Source organism: Oncorhynchus nerka, linkage group LG24 (genome assembly GCF_034236695.1).
Source record: "Oncorhynchus nerka isolate Pitt River linkage group LG24, Oner_Uvic_2.0, whole genome shotgun sequence".
Taxonomy (NCBI): Eukaryota; Metazoa; Chordata; class Actinopteri; order Salmoniformes; family Salmonidae; genus Oncorhynchus; species Oncorhynchus nerka.
Window position 1 is genome coordinate 92,893,824 of NC_088419.1, and position 26,770 is coordinate 92,920,593.

Consider the following 26,770-nt stretch of genomic DNA (forward strand, 5'->3'; position numbering starts at 1 on the left):
AAGCATACAGCGGGCTATAGACCTATTTCAATAATATTGAAATACATTTCATGGTCAATCAATTCAGTTCTATTTTGCTACTTGTATGCTACTGTCTGTAATTTGTCTCAATATATTTCATGTAGTAGCCTAATGTGATCTGTGAGGTGCTAAATATGTGAGTTAGTGCATTGCTTTACAGTAGGCATTATAATAAACTGACTCAATATTTTCAGCCATATGTGATAATATCTTTCTGGGAGGTGATCCGTTGCCTGTATTGTGGAATAATTAACATTTTAAGTTAAGATTTGAATGGAGCTGCGATGCCTTTCTTTTGACCCTACTCTATGAAGTGGACTCCCAAGTGGCACAGCATCTCAGTGCTAGACGCGTCACTACAGTACCTGGTTTGAATCCAGGCTGTATCACATCCGGCCGTGATTGGGAGTCCCATATGGCGACGCACAATTGGCCCAGCGTTGGCCGCGGTAGGCCGTCATTGTAAATAAGAATTTGTTCTTAACTGACTTGCCTAATTAAATAAAGGTCAATAAAATAAGGTTCAGGGCAGGGTACTGGGCAGAGGCCTGGCTAGTGGTGACAGTCTGATGGCCTGGAGATAGATGTCTCTTGATCCTGGATTTGATGCACCTGTACTGTCTCTGCCTTCTAGATGGTAGCGGGGTGAACAGGACTGTGGCTCGGGTGGCTGAGGTCCTTGAAGATCTTCTAGATGGTAGCGGGGTGAACAGGCCGTGGCTCGGGTGGCTGAGGTCCTTGAAGATCTTCTAGATGGTAGCGGGGTGAACAGGACTGTGGCTCGGGTGGCTGAGATCCTTGAAGATCTTCTTGGCCTTCCTACGACACGGGCTGCTTTAGATGTCCTAGAGAGGGCATTGTGCCCCCGATGATGAGTCTGGATGAACCACACCACCCGGTTTCAGGCGGTGCAATTGCCTTACCATGCGGTAATACAGGATTCTCATAATAGTGCATCTGTGTAAGTTTGTGAGTGAGGGTATTGTGGGGCCAAGACTAATTTCTTCAACAAGGCTCTGTTGAGCATTCCTCACCATGCTGTCGGTGTGAAGGGGACCGTTACCTCTGTGATGTCCAACCTTTTGACCCTCTCCACAGCGGCCCTGTCCATGTGGATAGGGGCGTGTTCTCTCTGCTGTCTGGCTGCAGCAGTATCATACCCAGGTGAAACGATAACGTGATATTCTATTTGTTGGAGAGGGAAACCTTTTAGATCAAATTAAATAAAAATCAGTATTATCAGTATAATCAGTATAATCAGTATAATCAGTATTATCAGTATAATCAGTATAATCAGTATAATCAGTATTATCAGTATAATCAGTATTATCAGTATAATCAGTATAATCAGTATAATCAGTATTATCAGTATAATCAGTATATCAGTATAATCAGTATAATCAGTATAATCAGTATTATCAGTATAATCAGTATTATCAGTATTATCAGTATAATCAGTATAATCAGTATTATCAGTATAATCAGTATAATCAGTATTATCAGTATTGACACGTGTTCTCTCTGCATGTTGTTTTTGGAAACGTATACTATATATTACAAAAGTATGTGGACACCCCTTCAAATTAGTGGATTCGGGCTACTTCAGCCCACACCCGTTGCTGACAGATGTATAAAATCGAGCACATGCAATCTCCAATCTCTGCTGTTATTGTAAAGAGGAAACATCTCGGAGCCGAGTGCTGAAGCGCACAGCGCGTAAAAAATGGGCTGGGGCTGTTTTCATGGTTTGGGCTAGGCCCCAAGAGTTCCAGTGAAGGGAAATCTTAATGTGACAGCATATAATGACATCCTAGACGATTCTGTGCTTCCAACATTGTGGCAACTGTTCAGTGAAGGCCCTTTCCTGTTTCAGCATGACCATGCTCCCGTGCACAAAGCGAGGTCCATACAGAAATGGTTTGTCGGGATCGGTGTGGAAGAACTTGACTGGCCTGCACAGAGCCCTGACCTCAACCCCATCGCACACCTTTGGGATGAATTGGAACGCCGACTGCGAGCCAAACCTAATCGCCCAACATCAGTGCCCTATCTCACTAATGCTCTTGTGGCTGAATGGAAGCAAGTCCCCGCAGCAATGATCCAACATCTATTTATTTTTTATTTATTTTTACCTCTATTTAACTAGGCAAGTCAGTTAAAGAACAAATTCTTATTTACAATGACGGCCTACCAAAAGGCAAAAGGCCTCCTGCGAGGTTGGGGGCTGGGATTAAAAATAAAATAATATAAATATAAATATAGGAAAAAACACACATCATGACAAGTGGTGGGAAGCCTTCCCAGTAGAGTGGAGGCTGTTATAGCAGCAAAGGGACCAACTCCATATTAATGCCCATGATTTTGGAGTGAGATGTTTTGACGTTCAGGTATCCACATACTTTTGGTCATGTAGTGTGTATATTACATCTTCGGCCGTTGTCAGGAAGAAGCCTAATGCCACATTTATATGCTATTCGGGAACTAGCAAACTCGGAAATGTCAGATTTGCTAACAGGTTGTAGTTATACACGTGCAGCGTTCAATCAGTTAGCAAGTCAAACATTTCTGAGTTTCCTAGTTCCGACTAGTACTTGAACGCGGCATAATGGTACTTGAAATTCGAAAAGTTCAAAAATGCCGAGCTCTAGAAAGACGCGTGAGTTCCCGAGTTGGAATTTCGAGCTGGATGACTGTTCTAAATATTTTTTCTCCCAGTTGTAGCTCGTTAAATCCCTAGTTCCTAGTTGTCTTGAACGCGCTGAAATCAGGCCCATAATCCCAAATCGTTCGAGGGACGAGAGTCACGTAGGAGTGACGCCATGTGACGCAAGACAATGACCCAAAGGGCGTTTCGTTTCCTAGGTAACAGCCGGAGCGTGCCTTGTTGCTGCACCTTCCCCTGTAGAAGGCAGCAGGGGGGCAGCCCTCCACCCATCACACCGTTTTTTGGTGCAAACTAGCGAACACCACATGCATTATTCGTGCAAATGACATTTTTGCAAAGTTATACCACTAGAAACCCTTTGCTGAAATATTGCATGTAAGTTTACTTCGCAGGAGCAAGCAAGATACCAAAACAGTGCTACGCCAAGGACAGGTAAGCAAGCTAGCTAACTTTGAAACTTTCAATATGCTATGATGCATTTTCTGGTAACTCTTTGCTGTCAGATCTAGATAGCTAGTTACGTCTCGTGCCATTTAGTCCGGTGAGTTTAGCTAACCACAATCCTAGTTGTGTGTATGTGATCCATGCGGGTAATTGAACTCACGCCCCTAATCTAATCTTGATTATTGTCCAGTCGTGTGGTCCAGTGCTGCAAGGACAGACCTATTGAAGCTGCAGCTGGCCCAGAACAGAGCGGGACGTTTTGCTCTTAATTGTAATCAGAGGGCTAATATAAATAATATGCATGCCAGTCTCTCTTGGCTAAGAGTCGATGAGAGACTGACTGCATCAATTCTTTATGTTTTCATAAGAAACATTAATGTGTTGAAAATCCCGAATTGTTTGCATGGTGAATTTAGACATAGCTCTGACACACATACTTATCCCACCAGACATGCCACCAGGGCACTTTTCACAGTCCCCAAATCCAGAACAAATTCAAGAAAACATACAGTATTATATAGAGCCCTTATTGCTTGGAACTTCCATCTCATCTTGCTAAAATAAACAGTAAACCTGTTTTCAAAAAATAGATAAAGCAACACCTCATGCCTCTCCCCTATTTGACCCAGATAGTTTGTGTGTATGCATGCATTGATATGTAGGCTGTGTGCCTTTAAAAAAAATGTATGTAATTCCTTCCTTGAGCTGTTCTTGTCTATTGATGTTCTGTATTATGTTTCATGTTTTGGAAGAGTAGCTGCTGCTTTTGCAACAGCTAATGGAGATCCTAATAAAATACACCCCCCCCCCAAAAAAATACCCTTGGCGTTGCTAGCTAGCGCCTCCCTCATATCAACTGCCACACACGACCAGTGAAATCCCTCTTGAAAGGAAGGCGTGTTGTTCTCTCACCTGTTGAAAGGATAGCAACAAGGATGCAGCAACGATCCTGTGTTTGTTTTTGTTTTGTAAGGCCAGGCTACATTGGAACAATTGGATTCTTATGAGCTGATCTGTTTACATCATTAACTCCAAGGAGACAAGTCTATGAAGCTGCACTTAACACCAGTGCTGTGCAGTGTGCAGTCATTCTGCAGTCAGATTACTGCACCTGTATACATACCCCATCTATAATTTAGCCCAAACAACTACCCCTTCCCCTACTGTATTTATTTATTTATTTTGCTCCTTTGCATCCCATTATTCCTATCTCTACTTTGCACATTCTTCCACAGCAAATATACCATTCCAGTGTTCTACTTGCTATATTGTATTTACTTTGCCACCATGGCCTTTTTTTTGCCTTTACCTCCCTTATCTCACCTCATTTGCTCACATTGTATATAGACTTATTTTTCAACTGTATTATTGACTGTATGTTTGTTTTACTACATGTGTAACTCTGTGTTGTTGTATGTGTCGAACTGCTTTGCTTTATCTTGGCCAGGTCAAAAAATCTGGTTAAATAAAGGTGAAATAAATTAATACAAAATTCTTCTCCAGGTGTTTACTGCTTTGCTTTATCTTGGCCAGGTCAAAAATCTGGTTAAATAAAGGTGAAATAAATTAATACAAAATTCTTCTCCAGGTGTTTATTGATACAAGATGAGTTATTACCCCAGGTTAATGTTGAGTCCAAGGTGAAGAAACCTCTATCCAGAGCATCCCAAACATGCTCAATGGGTGACATGTCTGGTGAATATGCAGGCCATGGAAGAACTGGGACATTTTCAGCTTCCAGGAATTGTGTACAGATCCTTGCGACTTGCATTATCATTCTGAAACATGAGGTGATGGCGGAGGATGATTGGCATGACAATGGGCCTCAGGATCTCATCACGGTATCTGTGCATTCAAATTGACATTGATAAAATGTACATTCAGGCCTCCCGGGTGGTGCAGTGGTTAAGGGCGCTGTACTGCAGCGCCAGCTGTGCCATCAGAGTCCCTGGGTTCGCGCCCAGGCTCTGTCGTAACCGGCCGCGACCGTGAGGTCCGTGGGGCGACGCACAATTGGCCTAGCGTCGCCCGGATTAGGGAGGGCTTGGTCGGTAGGGGTGTCCTTGTCTCATCGCGCACCAGCGACTCCTGTGGCGGGCTGGGCGCAGTGTGCACTAGCCAAGGTGGCCAGGTGCACAGTGTTTCCTCCGGCGCATTGGTGCGGCTGGCTTCCGGGTTGGATGCGCACTGTGTTAAGAAGCAGTGCGGCTTGGTTGGGTTGTGTATCGGAGGACGCATGACTTTCAACCTTCGTCTCTCCCGAGCCCGTACGGGAGTTGTAGTGATGAGACAAGATAGTAGCTACTACAACAATTGGATACCACGAAAAAGGGGTAAAAATTCAAATAATAATAATGTACATTTTAGTTGTCCTTAGCTTGTTCCTGCCCATACCATAACCCCACCGGCCACCATGTTGCACTCTGTTCACAACGTTGACATCAGCGAAACGTTCGCCCACACTACGCCAACAAACTATAGTTTTGGCAAGTCGGTTAGGACATCTACTTTGTCCATGACATAAGTCATTTTTTCCAACAATTGTTTACAGACAGATTATTTCACTTATAATTCACTGTGTCACAATTCCAGTGGGTCAGAAGGTTACATACACTAAGTTGACTGTGCCTTTAAACAGCTTGGAAAATTCCAGAAAATTATGTCATGGCTTTAGAAGCTTCTGATAGGCTGATTGCCATCTGCCCAGGACAGTTGAAATCGGGATTCATCCATGGAGAGCACACTTCTCCAACGTGCCAGTGGCCATCGAAGGTGAGCATTTGCCCACTGAAGTCACCGAACTGCAGTCCGGTCAAGACCTTGGTGAGGACAACGGGTATATGAGCTTCCCAGAGATTGTTTCTGACAGTTAGTGCAGATATTCTTCGGTTGTGAAAACCCACTGTTTCATCAGCTGTCCAGGTGGCTGTTCTTAGACGATCCCGCAGATGAATAAGCCGGATGTGGAGGTCCTGGACTGGTGTGGTTACAAGGGGTCTGCGGTTGTGAGGCCGGGCTGGACGTACTGCCAAATTTTTGAAAATGACCTTTGAGGTCGGCTTATGGTAGACAAATGAACATTAAATTATCTGGCAACAGCTCCGGTGGACATTCCTGCAGTCAGCATTCCAATTGCACGCTCCCTCAACTTGAGACATCTGTGGTATTGTGTTGTGTGACAAAACGGCGCATTTTAGAGAGACTATTATTGTCCCCAGCACAAGGTGCACCTGTGTAATGATCATGCTGTTTAATCAACTTGATATGTAACACATGTCAGATGGATGGAGTATCTTGGCAAAGGAGAAATTCTCACTAACAGGGGATGTAAACAAATTTGTGCACAAAATTGGAGAAATCCACTTTTTATGCTTATGGAAAATTTCTGGGATATTTTTATTTCAACTCGTGAAACATTGGACCAACACTTTACATGTTGCATTTTATTTTTGTTCAGTGTTAATAGGGTTCTCTTTCTTTCTTTCACAGCAGCATCTCCTCCAAGTGCCACTAACCCACCTCATTCCCTGCCAGAGCCTACACCACCATGCCTGGCCAGTTCAGAACCCCCAGTGACCCTCCTGTGTCCGGCCTCCTCTCTTTCCCCTCCTCCTGGAGCTCTGGCCCCCTGCAGCCCCTACGTTTCCGAGCCCGAACTCAATCCATGGACTGGCGGCGCCTCTCTGCCCTGGATGTGGATCACGTGGCCAGGGAGATGGACGTGGTCGTACTGCAGGAGTACATATCTGCTGTCACCTTCTGTGATGTCACAGGTAACAGAGCAGGGTTGGTCCTGGGGTCAAATTCCATTTCACTTCAGTCAATTGAAAAGCAATGACTTCAATTGGAACTGTCCTGACTTTTGTCCATTTTTGTGTGTGAACCTCCAATTTAATTAATTATTATTATTATATTTTTTTTACTTCATTGCTTATTGGTTTAATGCACCAAACAAGGACTGTTTACATTTAAAATTGACCCCCAACTCCATCCCTGAAGGTGAGAGGTGTCCCTACTGCCGTAGCCCTGCTGACCCGGCCCTTGTCAACCTACTACGTATGTCCCAGCTCAGCACAGAGTACCTGCTGCACTGTCAGGACTACCTGAGCTCCCAGGTGTCTGGGCTAGAGGAACGTCTACAAGGGGTCCTCTCTAAGGCAGACCGAGAGGGAGAGGAGAGGGCCAGGCTGGACTCTGAGCTACAGGCCACTAAACAGGAGAGCAAACTCAGGAAGAAGATGCTAGCCACACAGCAGCTTCTACTACAGGCTAGCTTCAACAACTACCACAAGGTAAACGTTATCTTTGGACCACACCCTTTTTACATCCGGATGAACCATCAAATGATATTATTTTATTTCTACCCATCAACTCACTTCTGCGCTTTAATGCTGTCTTGAATGTATTCTTTCCAATTGGCTTGTGATACTTGGGTTTAGTATCAAGTGAGCATATTTGTAAATGTCAGTTTGATGAGCTCACAATGTCGTTAAACCCGTTTCTCCTCATGACCAATAATTTAATTGCTATTAACAGTTGAAGTCGGAAGTTTACATACACTTAGGTTGGAGTCAAATATAACTCATTTTTCAAACACTCCCCAAATTTCCTGTGAACAAACTATAGTTTTGGCAAGTCGGTTAGGACATCTACTTTGTCCATGACATAAGTCATTTTTTCCAACAATTGTTTACAGACAGATTATTTCACTTATAATTCACTGTGTCACAATTCCAGTGGGTCAGATGTTTACATTCACTAAGTTGACTGTGCCTTTAAACAGCTTGGAAAATTCCAGAAAATTATGTCATGGCTTTAGAAGCTTCAGATAGGCTAATTGACATAATTTGAGTCAATTGGAGGTCTACCTGTGGATGTATTTCAAGGCCTACCTTCAAACTCATTGCCTCTTTACTTGACATCATGGGAAAATCAAAAGAAATCAGCCAAGACCTCAGAAAAAAATTTGTAGACCTCCATAAGTCTGGTTCATCCTTGGGAGCAATTTCCCAGGTACCACGTTCATCTGTACAAACAATAGTACGCAAGTATAAACACCATGCGACCACGCAGCCGTCATACTGCTCAGGAAGGAGACGCGTTCTGTCTCCTAGAGATGAACGTACTTTGGTGCGAAAAGTGCAAATCAATCCCAGAACAACAGCAAAGGACCTGGTGAAGATGTTGGAGGAAACAGGTACAAAAGTACCTATATCCACAGTAAAACGAGTCCTATATCGACATAACCTGAAAGGCCGCTCAGCAAGGAATAAGCCACTGCTCCAAAACAGCCATAAAAAAGCCAGACTACGGTTTGCAACTGCACATGGGGACAAAGATTGTGCTTTTTGGAGAAATGTCCTCTTGTCTGATGAAACAAAAATAGTACTGTTTGGCCATAATGGCCATCATTATGTTGGAGGAAAAAGGGGGAGGCTTGCAAGCCGAAGTACACCATCCTAACCGTGAAGCACGGGGGTGGCAGCATCATGTTGTGGGGGTGCTTTGCTCCAGGAGGGACTGGTGTACTTTACAAAATAGATGGCATCACGAGGAAAGTAAAATGATGTGGATATATTGAAGCAACATCTCAAGACATCAGTCGGGAAGTTAAAGCTTGGTCGCAAATGGGTCTTCCAAATGGACAATGACCCAGTGCATACATCCAAAGTTGTGGCAAAATGGCTTAAAGACAAAAAAGTCAAGGTATTGGAGTGGCCATCACAAAGCCCTGACCTCAATTCTATAGAAAATGTGTGGGCAGAACTGAAAAAGCGTGTGAGAGCAAGGAGGCCTACAAACCTGACTCAGTTACACTCAGTTTCACCCAACATATTGTGGGAAGCTTGTGGAAGGCTACCCGAAACATTTGACCCAAGTTAAACAATTTAAAGGCAATGCTACCAAATACGAATTGAGTGTATGTAAACTTCTGACCCACTGGAAATGTGATGAAAGACATGAAAGCTGAAATAAATGATTCTCTCTACTATTATTCTGACATTTCACATTCTTAAAATAAAGTGCTGATCCTAACTGACCGAAGACAGGCAATTTCTACTAGGATTAAATGTCAGGAATGTATTTGGCTAAGGTGTATGTAAACTTCTGACTTCAACTGTCATTGTCATAGTTTCGTTTAAGTAAATGCCCGATGAAATGTTTAAACTCTGCAGTCTGTAAGAATGACAGAAAACACTAAGCCAATATGAAGGCCTGTTCTTCTGACAGCTGACCATCTCTGTACCCTCCACCCTGACCATCTCTATACCCTCCACCCTGACCATCTCTGTACCCTCCACCCTGACCATCTCTGTACCCTCCACCCTGACCATCTCTATACCCTCCACCCTGACCATCCTGACCATCTCCCTGACCACTCTACCCTCCACCCTGACCATCTCTGTACCCTCCACCCTGACCATCTCTATACTGTACCCTCCACCCTGACCATCTCTGTTCCCTCCACCCTGACCATCTCTGTACCCTCCACCCTGACCATCTCTGTACCCTCCACCCTGACCATCTCTATACTGTACCCTCCACCCTGACCATCTCTGTACTCTACCCTCCACCCTGACCATCTCTATACTGTACCCTCCACCCTGACCATCTCTGTACCCTCCACCCTGACCATCTCTGTACCCTCCACCCTGACCATCTCTATACTGTACCCTCCACCCTGACCATCTCTGTACCCTCCACCCTGACCATCTCTGTACCCTCCACCCTGACCATCTCTATACCCTCCACCCTGACCATCTCTATACCCTCCACCCTGACCATCTCTATACCCTCCACCCTGACCATCTCTGTACCCTCCACCCTGACCATCTCTGTACCCTCCACCCTGACCATCTCTGTACCCTCCACCCTGACCATCTCTATACTGTACCCTCCACCCTGACCATCTCTATACTGTACCCTCCACCCTGACCATCTCTATACTGTACCCTCCACCCTGACCATCTCTATACTGTACCCTCCACCCTGACCATCTCTATACTGTACCCTCCACCCTGACCATCTCTATACTGTCCACCCTGACCATCTCTGACCATCTCTGACCATCTCTGTACCCTCCACCCTGACCATCTCTATACTGTACCCTCCACCCTGACCATCTCTGTACCCTCCACCCTGACCATCTCTGTACTGTACCCTCCACCCTGACCATCTCTGTACCCTCCACCCTGACCATCTCTATACTGTACCCTCCACCCTGACCATCTCTATACTGTACCCTCCACCCTGACCATCTCTGTACTGTACCCTCCACCCTGACCATCTCTGTACCCTCCACCCTGACCATCTCTGTACTGTACCCTCCACCCTGACCATCTCTATACTGTACCCTCCACCCTGACCATCTCTGACTGTACCCTCCACCCTGACCATCTCTGTACCCTCCACCCTGACCATCTCTGTACCCTCCACCCTGACCATCTCTATACTGTACCCTCCACCCTGACCATCTCTATACTGTACCCTCCACCCTGACCATCTCTATACTGTACCCTCCACCCTGACCATCTCTGTACCCTCCACCCTGACCATCTCTATACTGTACCCTCCACCCTGACCATCTCTGTACCCTCCACCTGACCATCTCTATACTGTACCCTCCACCCTGACCATCTCTATCCACTGACCATCTCTACCCTCCACCCTGACCATCTCTATACTGTACCCTCCACCCTGACCATCTCTATACTGTACCCTCCACCCTGACCATCTCTATACTACCCTCCACCCTGACCATCTCTATACCCTCCACCCTGACCATCTCTGTACCCTCCCTCCACCTGACCATCTCTGTACCCTCCACCCTGACCATCTCTGTACCCTCCACCCTGACCATCTCTATACTGTACCCTCCACCCTGACCATCTCTATACCCTCCACCCTGACCATCTCTGTACCCTCCACCCTGACCATCTCTATACTGTACCCTCCACCCTGACCATCTCTATACTGTACCCTCCACCCTGACCATCTCTGTACCCTCCACCCTGACCATCTCTATACTGTACCCTCCACCCTGACCATCTCTGTACCCTCCACCCTGACCATCTCTGTACCCTCCACCCTGACCATCTCTGTACCCTCCACCCTGACCATCTCTATACTGTACCCTCCACCCTGACCATCTCTGTACCCTCCACCCTGACCATCTCTGTACCCTCCACCCTGACCATCTCTGTACCCTCCACCCTGACCATCTCTGTACCCTCCACCCTGACCATCTCTGTACCCTCCACCCTGACCATCTCTGTACCCTCCACCCTGACCATCTCTATACTGTACCCTCCACCCTGACCATCTCTGTACCCTCCACCCTGACCATCTCTATACTGTACCCTCCACCCTGACCATCTCTGTACCCTCCACCCTGACCATCTCTATACCCTCCACCCTGACCATCTCTGTACCCTCCACCCTGACCATCTCTGTACCCTCCACCCTGACCATCTCTGTACCCTCCACCCTGACCATCTCTGTACCCTCCACCCTGACCATCTCTATACCCCCTCCACCCTGACCATCTCTATACTGTACCCTCCACCCTGACCATCTCTGTTCCCTCCACCCTGACCATCTCTATACCCTCCACCCTGACCATCTCTGTACTGTACCCTCCACCCTGACCATCTCTGTACCCTCCACCCTGACCATCTCTATACTGTACCCTCCACCCTGACCATCTCTATACCCTCCACCCTGACCATCTCTATACTGTACCCTCCACCCTGACCATCTCTATACCCTCCACCCTGACCATCTCCCTCCACCCTACCATCTCTGTACCCTCCACCCTGACCATCTCTGTACTCTCCACCCTGACCATCTCTGTACCCTCCACCCTGACCATCTCTGTACCCTCCACCCTGACCATCTCTATACCCTCCACCCTGACCATCTCTATACTGTACCCTCCACCCTGACCATCTCTATACTGTACCCTCCACCCTGACCATCTCTATACTGTACCCTCCACCCTGACCATCTCTATACTGTACCCTCCACCCTGACCATCTCTGTACCCTCCACCCTGACCATCTCTATACTGTACCCTCCACCCTGACCATCTCTATACTGTACCCTCCACCCTGACCATCTCTGTACCCTCCACCCTGACCATCTCTATACTGTACCCTCCACCCTGACCATCTCTATACTGTACCCTCCACCCTGACCATCTCTATACTACCCTCCACCCTGACCATCTCTGTACCCTCCACCCTGACCATCTCTATACTGTACCCTCCACCCTGACCATCTCTGTACCCTCCACCCTGACCATCTCTATACTGTACCCTCCACCCTGACCATCTCTATACTGTACCCTCCACCCTGACCATCTCTATACTGTACCCTCCACCCTGACCATCTCTATACCCTCCACCCTGACCATCTCTGTACCCTCCACCCTGACCATCTCTATACTGTACCCTCCACCCTGACCATCTCTATACTGTCTCCACCCTGACCATCTCTATACTGTACCCTCCACCCTGACCATCTGTTACCCTGAATCCTTTCCCCGACCATCTCTATGGTAATGTACCCTCCACCCTGACCACTCATGCAAATTATTATTGTGACAATCTAAAAGTGTGACCCTAACCACCCTGAAATCTCTAAACTCCAGGTTTATTTATAAACACACGGTACTGGGTGGAGCCATCTGAGCTGGACCCAAGGAAAGAAACAATAAGTATTCAAAAACACCCTAAGCTACTAGCCTACTTTAACAACAGCTAACTAACTAACCAAAAATACAGTGGGTGGTCCCTGACCATCTAACTGTGTATTTAACAAAGTTCACCTACGGGTCTGTATGCCCATCGACTTGTCTTGGTTTCCCCTTTTCCCCCCCAAACAAACAAACACCATAACCAAAAACAATACTCACAGGTGATGACAAAGTGCTATGGAGGTGCTTAAACAAAAGAGAGGTTAAGACACAAAGCGAGAGTGAAACACAGAGACCTACAGACATGGCATTTACAGAGAGATTGAGCTCTCTGTTGCTCCAGAGCAAACAAATGATGGGGTTTTTTAAACCATGGGGAAGGAACTGTGATAGGGTAGGAAATAGGAGGAGGTGTGTCTTCTGATTGATGATTGATTGTTGACTGATTGGGGAGTGATGGTTTCACCTGTGAGGAGAACCCTGACCATCTCTGTACTGTACACACCAGGATACACACACACACACACACAGGATAACTGTATCCGTAACACCATCTCTATACTGTACCCTCCACCCTGACCATCTCTGTACCCTCCACCCTGACCATCTCTATACTCCCCTCCACCCTGACCATCTCTGTACTGTACCCTCCACCCTGACCATCTCTATACTGTACCCTCCACCCTGACCATCCCTGTACCCTCCACCCTGACCATCTCTGTACTGTACCCTCCACCCTGACCATCTCTATACTGTACCCTCCACCCTGACCATCCCTGTACCCTCCACCCTGACCATCTCTATACTGTACCCTCCACCCTGACCATCCCTGTACCCTCCACCCTGACCATCTCTGTACTGACCATCTCTACCCTCCACCCTGACCATCCCTGTACCCTCCACCCTGACCATCTCTATACTGTACCCTCCACCCTGACCATCTCTGTACCCTCTGTACCCTCCACCCTGACCATCTCTATACTGTACCCTCCACCCTGACCATCTCTATACTGTACCCTCCACCCTGACCATCTCTATACCCTCCACCCTGACCATCTCTATACTGTACCCTCCACCCTGACCATCTCTGTACCCTCCACCCTGACCATCTCTATACTGTACCCTCCACCCTGACCATCTCTATACTGTACCCTCCACCCTGACCATCTCTCTACCCTCCACCCTGACCATCTCTGTACCCTCCACCCTGACCATCTCTATACTGTACCTTCCACCCTGACCATCTCTGTACCCTCCACCCTGACCATCTCTGTACCCTCCACCCTGACCATCTCTATACTGTACCCTCCACCCTGACCATCTCTATACTCTACCCTCCACCCTGACCATCTCTATACTGTACCCTCCACCCTGACCATCTGTTACGAATCCCTTTTGGCCCGACAGTCTAGGGGGGGATGGTAATGAGACCCGTAACATAACTCATGCAAATTATTATTGTGACAAAGTAAAAGTGTGAACGAAATAACCACGACAACAGAAATCTACCGTCAAACTCCAGGTTTATTTATAAACACACGGTACTGGGTGGACCAGGAAAAGTCTGAGCTGGACCCAAGGAAAGAAACAATAAGATTCAAAAACACCCCTAAGCTACCCTAGCCTACTTTAACAACAGCTAACTAACTAACCAAAATACAGTGGGTGGTCCTGACCATTCTAACTAGTGTATTTAACAAAGTTCACCTGACCATCTCCATGGGCGACTGTCTTGGTTTCCCTTTTCCCACCAGCAAACAAACAAACACCATAACCAAAAACAATACTCACAGGTGATGACAAAGTGCTATGGAGGTGCTTAAACAAAAGAGAGGTTAAGACACAAAGCGAGAGTGAAACACAGAGACCTACCATGGCATTTACAGAGAGATTGAGCTAGAGATTGCTCCAGAGCAAACAAATGATGGGGTTTTTAAACCATGGGGAAGGAACTCTGATAGGGTAGGAAATAGGAGGAGGTGTGTCTTCTGATTGATGATTGATTGTTGACTGATTGGGGAGTGATGGTTTTCACCTCCACACACAGGATACACACACACACACACACAGGATAACTGTATCCGTAACACCATCTCTATACTGTACCCTCCACCCTGACCATCTCTGTACCCTCCACCCTGACCATCTCTATACTGTACCCTCCACCCTGACCATCTCTGTACTGTACCCTCCACCCTGACCATCTCTATACTGTACCCTCCACCCTGACCATCCCTGTACCCTCCACCCTGACCATCTCTGTACTGTACCCTCCACCCTGACCATCTCTATACTGTACCCTCCACCCTGACCATCCCTGTACCCTCCACCCTGACCATCTCTATACTGTACCCTCCACCCTGACCATCCCTGTACCCTCCACCCTGACCATCTCTGTACTGTACCCTCCACCCTGACCATCCCTGTACCCTCCACCCTGACCATCTCTGTACTGTACCCTCCACCCTGACCATCTCTATACTGTACCCTCCACCCTGACCATCTCTGTACTGTACCCTCCACCCTGACCATCTCTATACTGTACCCTCCACCCTGACCATCTCTGTACTGTACCCTCCACCCTGACCATCTCTATACTGTACCCTCCACCCTGACCATCTCTGTACTGTACCCTCCACCCTGACCATCTCTATACTGTACCCTCCACCCTGACCATCCCTGTACCCTCCACCCTGACCATCTCTGTACTGTACCCTCCACCCTGACCATCTCTATACTGTACCCTCCACCCTGACCATCCCTGTACCCTCCACCCTGACCATCTCTATACTGTACCCTCCACCCTGACCATCCCTGTACCCTCCACCCTGACCATCTCTGTACTGTACCCTCCACCCTGACCATCCCTGTACCCTCCACCCTGACCATCTCTGTACTGTACCCTCCACCCTGACCATCTCTCCACCCTGATACTGTACCCTCCACCCTGACCATCTCTGTACTGTACCCTCCACCCTGACCATCTCTATACCCTCCACCCTGACCATCTCTGTACTGTACCCTCCACCCTGACCATCTCTATACTGTACCCTCCACCCTGACCATCCCTGTACCCTCCACCCTGACCATCTCTGTACTGTACCTCCACCCTGACCATCTCTATACTGTACCCTCCACCCTGACCATCCCTGTACCCTCCACCCTGACCAAACTATGATATTTTTCAGTGCCAATGCTGTGAGAAGTCCTTCACCAACTATTCCTACTTACAAGCCCACCTACAGCGCAGGCATCCGGAGCTGACAGACGCAGGTCGGTGTCATATCTACACTCCTCAGACTTTTTTTTTCCTTCTACCCGATTTAACTCTTTATTAGTAAGTAGTCATTCAACACACAACACATTATAAGACACGTTTATGTGGTTAGGAGGTTTGAACAGTACTGTGTTATGTGATGTAGAGTACATTTTTCAATCATGATATGTCCATTTAGTAGCCACTTAATCTCTTTTATATCCAGAGTGACTTACAGAACTGTGACCATTGAAAGTGGCGCATATTTCCCATGCAGGAATTTAACCTTCGACCTCATGTTGCCTACCTACATCGTGCTCTAATAGTCACTGAGTGGTTGCGTTCCCTACTGTCTGTTGTCCTCTCCTCAGAGAGGCAGATAACTACTGTCTGTTGTCCTCTCCTCAGAGAGGCAGATAACTACTGTCTGTTGTCCTCTCCTCAGAGAGGCAGATCCCTACTGTCTGTTGTCCTCTCCTCAGAGAGGCAGATAACTACTGTCTGTTGTCCTCTCCTCAGAGAGGCAGATCCCTACTGTCTGTTGTCCTCTCCTCAGAGAGGCAGATAACTACTGTCTGTTGTCCTCTCCTCAGAGAGGCAGATAACTACTGTCTGTTGTCCTCTCCTCAGAGAGGCAGATAACTACTGTCTGTTGTCCTCTCCTCAGAGCGGCAGAAGAAGAGGCAGGTGGAACAGATGGAGGATGGGATAGAGGAGCTGAGAGAGAGGCTGAAACTGTCCCAGACTAGACTGGACGTAGAGAGGGAAGCAGAGGCCCTCAGGAAACAGCAGGTAACACCATACACAAGCGTATTGCCTGCCTTGTGAGTGGGAGGCGAAAGAAAATGAATGGAAGGGAGACTTCAGGAGGTTGAAGCCACTCAGTACGGTGAGCCATTGTCAGAAAATGGGTGAGGAGATGGACAGGTGGGTGAGGAGATGGACAGGTGGGTGAGGAGATGGACAGGTGAGAGAGGAGATGGACAGGTGAGAGAGGAGATGGACAGGTGGGAGAGGAGATGGACAGGTGAGAGAGGAGATGGACAGGTTGAGAGAGGAGATGGACAGGTTGAGAGAGGAGATGGACAGGTGAGTGAGGAGATGGACAGGTGAGTGAGGAGTTGAACAGGTGAGTGAGGAGATGGACAGGTGAGAGAGGGAGAAAAGAGAATCTCCACATAGGATACATTAGTAGTCCTGTGTCATCACCTTGACGACCAGATGCTCTCAGACTATGAGAGAAAATGTAGTCAGATGAAAAGAGAGCAGCTGGAGTAGCAATGTTCTCTGAGGTGATCCATGAGCCTGAGAAGCTGGTTATATTCTCAGAAAATAAGTGAAACCATTCCCCCTCCAAAACAGGCAGATTCAGGACAGTACTCCCCCTCCAAAACAGGCAGATTCAGGACAGTACTCCCCCTCCAAAACAGGCAGATTCAGGACAGTACTCCCCCTCCAAAACAGGCAGATTCAGGACAGTACTCCCCCTCCAATACAAGCAGATTCAGGACAGTTCTCCCCCTCCAATACAGGCAGATTCAGGACAGTACTCCCCCTCCAATACAAGCAGATTCAGGACAGTTCTCCCCCTCCAATACAGGCAGATTCAGGACAGTACTCCCCCTCCAATACAGGCAGATTCAGGACAGTATTCTCGCTCCAATACAGGCAGATTCAGGACAGTACTCCCCCTCCAATACAGGCAGATTCAGGACAGTATTCTCACTCCAATACAGTCAGATTCAGGACAGTACTCCCCCTCCAATACAGGCAGATTCAGGACAGTATTCTCACTCCAATACAGGCAGATTCAGGACAGTACTCCCCCTCCTATACAGCCAGATTCAGGACAGTATTCTCGCTCCAATACAGGCAGATTCAGGACAGTACTCCCCCTCCAATACAGGCAGATTCAGGACAGTATTCTCACTCCAATACAGGCAGATTCAGGACAGTACTCCCCCTCCCCCCCAATACAGCCAGATTCAGGACAGTACTCTCTCCAATACAAGATTCAGGACAGTACTCTCTCCAATGCAGACAGATTCAGGACAGTACTCCCGCTCCAATACAGGCAGATTCAGGACAGTTCTCCCCCTCCAATACAGGCAGATTCAGGACAGTACTCTTGCTCCAATACAGGCAGATTCAGGACAGTACTCTCTCCAATACAGCTAGATTCACGACAGTACTCTCTCCAATACAGACAGATTCAGGACAGTACTCCCCTCCAATACAGGCAGATTCAGGACAGTTCTCCCCCTCAAATACAGGCAGATTCAGGACTGTACTCCCCCTCCAATACAGGCAATTTCAGGACTGTACTCCCCCTCCAATACAGGCAGATTCAGGTCAGTTCTCCCCCTCCAATACAGCCAGATTCAGGACTGTACTCCCCCTCCAATACAGGCAGATTCAGGACAGCTGTCTCTCCAATACAGGCAGATTCAGGATAGAACTCTCGCTTCAATACAGGCAGATTCAGGACTGTACTCCCCCTCCAATACAGGCAGATTCAGGTCAGTACTCCCCCTCCAATACAGGCAGATTCAGGACAGTACTATCTCTCCTATACAGGCAGATTCAGGACAGTACTCTCGCTTCAATACAGGCAGATTCAGGACAGTACTCTCGCTTCAATACAGACAGATTCAGGACAGTTCTCCCCCTCCAATACAGGCAGATTCAGGACAGTTGTCCTCCAATACAGGCAGATTCAGGACAGAACTCTCGCTCCAATACAGGCAGATTCAGGACTGTACTCCCCTCCAATACAGGCAGATTCAGGACAGTATTCTCACTCCAATACAGGCAGATTCAGGACAGTACTCCCCTCTCCTATACAGGCAGATTCAGGACAGTATTCTCACTCAATACAGGCAGATTCAGGACAGTACTCCCCCTCCTATACAGCCAGATTCAGGACAGTATTCCCCTCCAATACAGGCAGATTCAGGACAGTACTCCCCTCCAATCAGGCAATACAGGCAGATTCAGGACAGTTCTCCCCTCCAATACAGCCAGATTCAGGACAGTACTCTCTCCAATACAGCTAGATTCACGACAGTACTCTCTCCAATACAGACAGATTCAGGACAGTACTCTCCCTCCAATACAGGCAGATTCAGGACAGTACTCCCCCCCCCCCCCCCCCCCAATACAGGCAGATTCAGGACAGTACTCTCTCCAATACAAGATTCAGGAGCGTACTCCCCCTCCAATGCAGGCAGATTCAGGACAGTACTCCCCCTCCAAAACAGGCAGATTCAGGACAGTTCTCCCCCTCCAATACAGCCAGATTCAGGACTGTACTCCCCCTCCAATACAGTCAGATTCAGGACAGTTGTCTCTCCAATACAGGCAGATTCAGGATAGAACTCTCGCTTCAATGGAGGCAGATTCAGGACTGTACTCCCCCTCCAATACAGGCAGATTCAGGTCAGTACTCCCCCTCCAATACAGGCAGATTCAGGTCAGTACTCCCCCTCCAATACAGGCAGATTCAGGACAGTACTATCTCTCCTATACAGGCAGATTCAGGACAGTACTCTCGCTTCAATACAGGCAGATTCAGGACAGTACTCCCCCTCCAATACAGGCAGATTCAGGACAGTACTCCCCCTCCAATACAGGCAGATTCAGGACAGTACTCTCGCTTCAATACAGGCAGATTCAGGACAGTTCTCCCCCTCCTATACAGGCAGATTCAGGACAGTACTCCCCCTCCTATACAGGCAGATTCAGGACAGTTCTCCCCCTCCTATACAGGCAGATTCAGGACAGTACTAGATGTCCATAGACAGGGTATAGATGTGGGTATAGATGTGGGTCCCCCTAGATGTGGGTATAGATGGCATAGATGTGGATGTGGACGTAGATGTGGGTATGGATGTGGGTGTAGATGTGGGTATGGATGTGGGCATAGGTGTGGGTATAGTTGTGGGTATAGATGTGGGCATAGATGTGGGTATAGATGTGGCTATAGGTGTCGGCATAGATGTGGGCATAGATGTGGGTATAGTTGTGGGTATGGATGTGGGTATGGATGTGGGCATAGATGTGGGTATAGATGTGGGCATAGATGTGGGTATAGATGTGGGTATAGACGTGGGCATAGACGTGGGCATAGATGTGGGTATAGATGTGGGTATAGATGTGGGCATAGATGTGGGCATAGATGTGGGTATAGATGTGGGCATAGATGTGGGTATAGATGTGGGCATAGATGTGGGCATAGATGTGGGCATAGATGTGGGCATGGATGTGGGCGTAGATGTGGGCGTAAATGTGGGTATAGATGAGGGCATGGATGTGGGTATAGATGTGGGCATAGACGTGGGCATAGATGTGGGCATAGGTGTGGGCATAGTTGTGGGTATAGATGTGGGCATAGATGTGGGTATAGATGTGGCTATAGGTGTGGGTATAGATGTGGGTATGGATGTGGGCATAGATGTGGGCATAGGTGTGGGTATAGTTGTGGGTATAGATGTGGGTATAGATGTAGGTATAGATGTGGGCATGGATGTGGGTACAGTTGTGGGTACAGATGTGGGTACAGATGTGGGCATAGATGTGGGCATAGATGTGGGCATGGATGTGGGTATAGTTGTGGGTACAGATGTGGGCATAGATGTGGGTATAGATGTGGGTATAGTTGTGGGTATAGATGTGGGTATAGATGTGGGTATAGATGTGGGTATAGATGTGGGTATAGGATGTGGGTATGGATGTGGGTATAGATGTGGGTATAGATGTGGGTATGGATGTGGGCATAGATGTGGGTATGGATGTGGGCATAGATGTGGGTATAGATGTGGGCATAGATGTGGGTATAGATGTGGTCATGGATGTGGGTATAGGTGTGGGTATAGATGTAGATGTGGGCATAGATGTGGGTGTAGATGTGGGTATAGATGTGGGCATAGATGTAGATGTGGGCATAGATGTGGGTGTAGATGTGGGTATAGATGTGGGTATAGACGTGGGTATAGACGTGGGCATAGATGTGGGTATAGGTGTGGGCATAGATGTGGGTGTAGGTGTGGGCATAGATGTGGGTATAGGTGTGGGCATAGACGTGGGTATGGATGTGGGTATAGACGTGGGTATATGGGCAGATTCAGGATAGTACTCTCGCTTCAATGGAGGCAGATTCAGGACAGTACTCCCCCTCCAATACAGGCAGATTCAGGACAGTACTCTCTCCAATACAGGCAGATTCAGGGCAGTTGTCTCTCCAATACAGTCAGATTCAGGACAGTTGTCTCTCCAATACAGGCAGATTCAGGATAGAACACTCGCTTCAATGGAGGCAGATTCAGGATAGTACTCCCCCTCCAATACAGGCAGATTCAGGACAGTACTATCTCTCCAATACAGCCAGATTCAGGACAGTACTCTCTCCAATACAGGCAGATTCAGGACAGTACTCTCCCTCCAATACAGGCAGATTCAGGTCAGTTCTCCCCCTCAAATACAGACAGATTCAGGACTGTACTCCCCTTCCAATACAGGCAGATTCAGGACAGTACTCTTGCTCCAATACAGACAGATTCAGGACTGTACTCCCCCTCCAATACAGGCAGATTCAGGTCAGTTCTCCCCCTCCAATACAGCCAGATTCAGGACAGTTCTCCCCCTCCAATACAGGCAGATTCAGGACAGTACTCTTGTCTCCAATACAGGCAGATTCAGGACTGTACTCCCCCTCCAATACAGGCAGGTTCAGGTCAGTTCTCCCCCTCAAATACAGGCAGATTCAGGACAGTTCTCCCCCTCCAATACAGCCAGATTCAGGACTGTACTCCCCCTCCAATACAGTCAGATTCAGGACAGTTGTCTCTCCAATACAGGCAGATTCAGGATAGAACTCTCGCTTCAATGGAGGCAGATTCAGGATAGTACTCCCCCTCCAATACAGGCAGATTCAGGACAGTACTATCTCTCCTATACAGGCAGATTCAGGACAGTACTCCCTCCAATACAGGCAGATTCAGGACAGTACTCCCCCTCCAATACAGGCAGATTCAGGACAGTACTCCCCCTCCAATACAGGCAGATTCAGGACAGTTCTCCCCCTCCAATACAGGCAGATTCAGGACAGTACTCCTCAGATTCAGGACAGTCAATACAGGCAGATTCAGGACAGTTCTCCCCCTCCTATACAGGCAGATTCAGGACAGTACTCCCCCTCCTATACAGGCAGATTCAGGACAGTACTATCTCTCCTATACAGGCAGATTCAGGACAGTACTCCCCCTCCAATACAGGCAGATTCAGGACAGTTCTCCCCCTCCAATACAGGCAGATTCAGGACAGTTCTCCCCCTCCAATACAGACAGATTCAGGACTGTACTCCCCCTCCAATACAGGCAGATTCAGGACAGTACTCTCGCTTCAATACAGGCAGATTCAGGACAGTACTCTCGCTTCAATACAGGCAGATTCAGGACAGTTCTCCCCCTCCAATACAGGCAGATTCAGGACAGTACTCCCCCTCCAATACAGGCAGATTCAGGACAGTACTCTCGCTTCAATACAGGCAGATTCAGGACAGTTCTCCCCCTCCTATACAGGCAGATTCAGGACAGTACTCCCCCTCCTATACAGGCTGATTCAGGACAGTACTCCCCCTCCAATACAGGCAGATTCAGGACAGTTCTCCCCCTCCTATACAGGCAGATTCAGGACAGTACTATCTCTCCTATACAGGCGGATTCAGGACAGTACTCCCCCTCCAATACAGGCAGATTGGACGTGGATGTGGACGTAGATGTGGGCATAGACGTGGGTATAGATGTGGGTGTAGATGTGGGTGTAGATGTGGGTGTAGATGTGGGTGTAGATGTGGGTGTAGATGTGGGTATAGATGTGGGTATAGATGTGGGCATAGACGTGGGTATGGACGTGGGTATGGACGTGGGCATAGATGTGGGTATAGTTGTGGGTATAGATGTGGGTATAGTTGTGGGTATAGATGTGGGTGTAGATGTGGGTGTAGATGTGGGTATAGATGTGGGTATAGATGAGGGTATGGATGTGGGCATAGATGTGGGTATGGATGTGGGCATAGATGTGGGCATAGATGTGGGCATAGATGTGGGTATGGATGTGGGCATAGATGTGGGCATAGATGTGGGCATGGATGTGGGTATAGATGTGGGTATAGATGTGGGTATAGTTGTGGGTATAGATGTGGGCATAGATGTGGGCATAGATGTGGGCATAGATGTGGGCATAAATGTGGGTATAGATGTGGGCATAAATGTGGGTATAGATGTGGGAATAGATGTGGGCATAGATGTGGATATAGATGTGGGCATGGATGTGGGCATAGATGTGGGTATAGATGAGGGTATAGATGAGGGTATGGATGTGGGTATAGATGTGGGTATAGATGTGTGTATAGATGTGGGCATAGACGTGGGCATAGATGTGGGCATAGGTGTGGGCATAGATGTGGCTATAGGTGTGGGCATAGATGTAGGTATAGATGTGGGCATGGATGTGGGCATAGTAGTGGGTATAGATGTGGGCATAGTAGTGGGTATAGATGTTGGGCATAGATGTTGGGTATAGTTGTGGGTATAGATGTTGGCATAGATGTGGCTATAGGTGTGGGCATAGATGTAGGTATAGATGTGGGCATGGATGTGGGTATAGTTGTGGGTACAGATGTGGGCATAGTAGTGGGTATAGATGTTGGCATAGGTGTGGGTATAGTTGTGGGTATAGATGTGGGCATAGATGTGGCTATAGGTGTGGGCATAGATGTAGGTATAGATGTGGGCATGGATGTGGGTACAGATGTGGGCATAGATGTGGGTATAGATGTGGGTATAGTTGTGGGTATAGATGTGGGCATAGATGTGGCTGTACCCACAACTATACCCATATCCATGCCCACATCTATACCTACATCTATGCCCACACCTATAGCCACATCTATACCCACATCTATGCCCACATCTATACCCACAACTATACCCACACCTATGCCCACATCTATACCCACAACTATACCCACATTTCCGGGTTGGAGCGAGTGGTCGCATCCGCACTTCGGTCCGCAGGCTAGTATAACTTTTCATTACATTTCATTATAGTACAACGGTTTTATTTGTCTAATCTTAGCAATTTCTTCTTAGCTAGCTACATAGCCGTCATTGTATCAAAGATAATTGCGTAATTATCGTATTTCGTCGTCCTAACCTAGTCTACACTGCTATCTGCCCAGCAGCTAGCCAGCTAGCAAACGTCCACCGTTTACCGAATAGCAGCACTGTAGAAACTTTTACACTCAACTGAACGACTTGATTAGTGTAGTGTTAGCTAGCTACATAGTTGTCTTTGCTGTCTTCGTATCCAAGATAATTGTGTAGTTTAGAGTGTGTAGTCTTAGAGTGATTATCTTAATTTACCGAGGTTAGCTAGCCAGCTATTTGTCGTCCTTAACGTAGGAGACACTGCTAGCTAGCCAACAGCTAGCCAACGTCTACCGAATAGAACTTCCGCACTCAACAACCCGGTCCGCTTCGCTCCACAGGTAGTATCACATTTCATTTCATTACAGTACAACGGTTTGATTTGGTTGATCGTAGCTAGCTACATAGCTAGCTACATAGCCGTCTTTGTATCAAAGATAATTGTGTAGTCTAGAGCGATTTTCTAGGTTAGCTAGCCAGCTATTGTCGTTCTTTTAACGCAACGTAACGTAATCAACACTGCTAGCTATCCAGCTAGCCCCCGAATAGCAGCACTGTAAAAACTATTACACTCAACGGAACGACTTGATTAGTGTAGTGTCAACAACGCAGCCACTGCCAGCTAGCCTACAAAGTCAACAACGCAGCCACTGCCAGCTAGCCTACTTCAGCAGTACTGTATCATTTTAATCATTTTAGTCAATAAGATTCTTGCTACGTAAGCTTAACTTTCTGAACATTCGAGACGTGTAGTCCACTTGTCATTCCAATCTCCTTTGCATTAGCGTAGCCTCTTCTGTAGCCTGTCAACTATGTTTCTGTCTATCCCTGTTCTCTCCTCTCTGCACAGACCATACAAACGCTCCACACGCGTGGCCGCGGCCACCTAATCTGGTGGTCCCAGCGCGCACGACCCACGTGGAGTTCCAGGTCTCCGGTAGCCTCTGGAACTGCCGATCTGCGGCCAACAAGGCAGAGTTCATCTCAGCCTATGCCTCCCTCCAGTCCCTCGACTTCTTGGCACTGACGGAAACATGGATCACCACAGATAACACTGCTACTCCTACTGCTCTCTCTTCGTCCGCCCACGTGTTCTCGCACACCCGAGAGCTTCTGGTCAGCGGGGTGGTGGCACCGGGATCCTCATCTCTCCCAAGTGGTCATTCTCTCTTTCTCCCCTTACCCATCTGTCTATCGCCTCCTTTGAATTCCATGCTGTCACAGTTACCAGCCCTTTCAAGCTTAACATCCTTATCATTTATCGCCCTCCAGGTTCCTCGGAGAGTTCATCAATGAGCTTGATGCCTTGATAAGCTCCTTTCCTGAGGACGGCTCACCTCTCACAGTTCTGGGCGACTTTAACCTCCCCGTCTACCTTTGACTCATTCCTCTCTGCTTCCTTCTTTCCACTCCTCTCCTCTTTTGACCTCACCCTCTCACCTTCCCCCCTACTCACAAGGCAGGCAATACGCTCGACCTCATCTTTACTAGATGCTGTTCTTCCACTAACCTCATTGCAACTCCCCTCCAAGTCTCCGACCACTACCTTGTATCCTTTTCCCCTCTCGCTCTCATCCAACACTTCCCACACTGCCCCTACTCGGATGGTATCGCGCTCCCAACCTTCTCTCTCTCCACCGCTACTCTCTCCTCTTCCATCCTATCATCTCTTCCCTCTGCTCAAACCTTCTCCAACCTATCTCCTGATTCTGCCTCCTCAACCCTCCTCTCCTCCCTTTCTGCATCCTTTGACTCTCTATGTCCCCTATCCTCCAGGCCGGCTCGGTCCTCCCCTCCCGCTCCGTGGCTCGACGACTCATTGCGAGCTCACAGAACAGGGCTCCGGGCAGCCGAGCGGAAATGGAGGAAAACTCGCCTCCCTGCGGACCTGGCATCCTTTCACTCCCTCCTCTCTACATTTTCCTCCTCTGTCTCTGCTGCTAAAGCCACTTTCTACCACTCTAAATTCCAAGCATCTGCCTCTAACCCTAGGAAGCTCTTTGCCACCTTCTCCTCCCTCCTGAATCCTCCTCCCCCTCCCCCTCCTCCCTCTCTGCAGATGACTTCGTCAACCATTTTGAAAAGAAGGTCGACGACATCCGATCCTCGTTTGCTAAGTCAAACGACACCGCTGGTTCTGCTCACACTGCACTACCCTGTGCTCTGACCTCTTTCTCCCCTCTCTCTCCAGATGAAATCTTGCGTCTTGTGACGGCCGACCGCCCAACAACCTGCCCGCTTGACCCTATCCCCTCCTCTCTTCTCCAGACCATTTCCGGAGACCTTCTCCCTTACCTCACCTCGCTCATCAACTCATCCCTGACCGCTGGCTACGTCCCTTCCGTCTTCAAGAGAGCGAGAGTTGCACCCCTTCTGAAAAAACCTACACTCGATCCCTCCGATGTCAACAACTACAGACCAGTATCCCTTCTTTCTTTTCTCTCCAAAACTCTTGAACGTGCCGTCCTTGGCCAGCTCTC

At 48.0% G+C, this 26,770-nt stretch overlaps 1 protein-coding gene across 1 annotated transcript in view; it reads left to right on the top strand.

The window, feature by feature from the left end:
- Window positions 1–2,220: 2,220 nt before the first annotated feature.
- The window catches only part of dzip1l (DAZ interacting zinc finger protein 1-like), a 46,212-nt gene continuing 21,662 nt past the window's right edge, over window positions 2,221–26,770 (top strand). Inside the window, exons 1-5 of the mRNA XM_065009333.1 lie at window positions 2,221–3,118; window positions 6,620–6,903; window positions 7,130–7,422; window positions 16,016–16,100; window positions 16,751–16,875. Of these exons, the coding sequence (XP_064865405.1) occupies window positions 6,678–6,903; window positions 7,130–7,422; window positions 16,016–16,100; window positions 16,751–16,875 (729 nt within the window). The 5' untranslated portion in view covers window positions 2,221–3,118; window positions 6,620–6,677. The remainder of the gene's footprint in view (window positions 3,119–6,619; window positions 6,904–7,129; window positions 7,423–16,015; window positions 16,101–16,750; window positions 16,876–26,770) is intronic.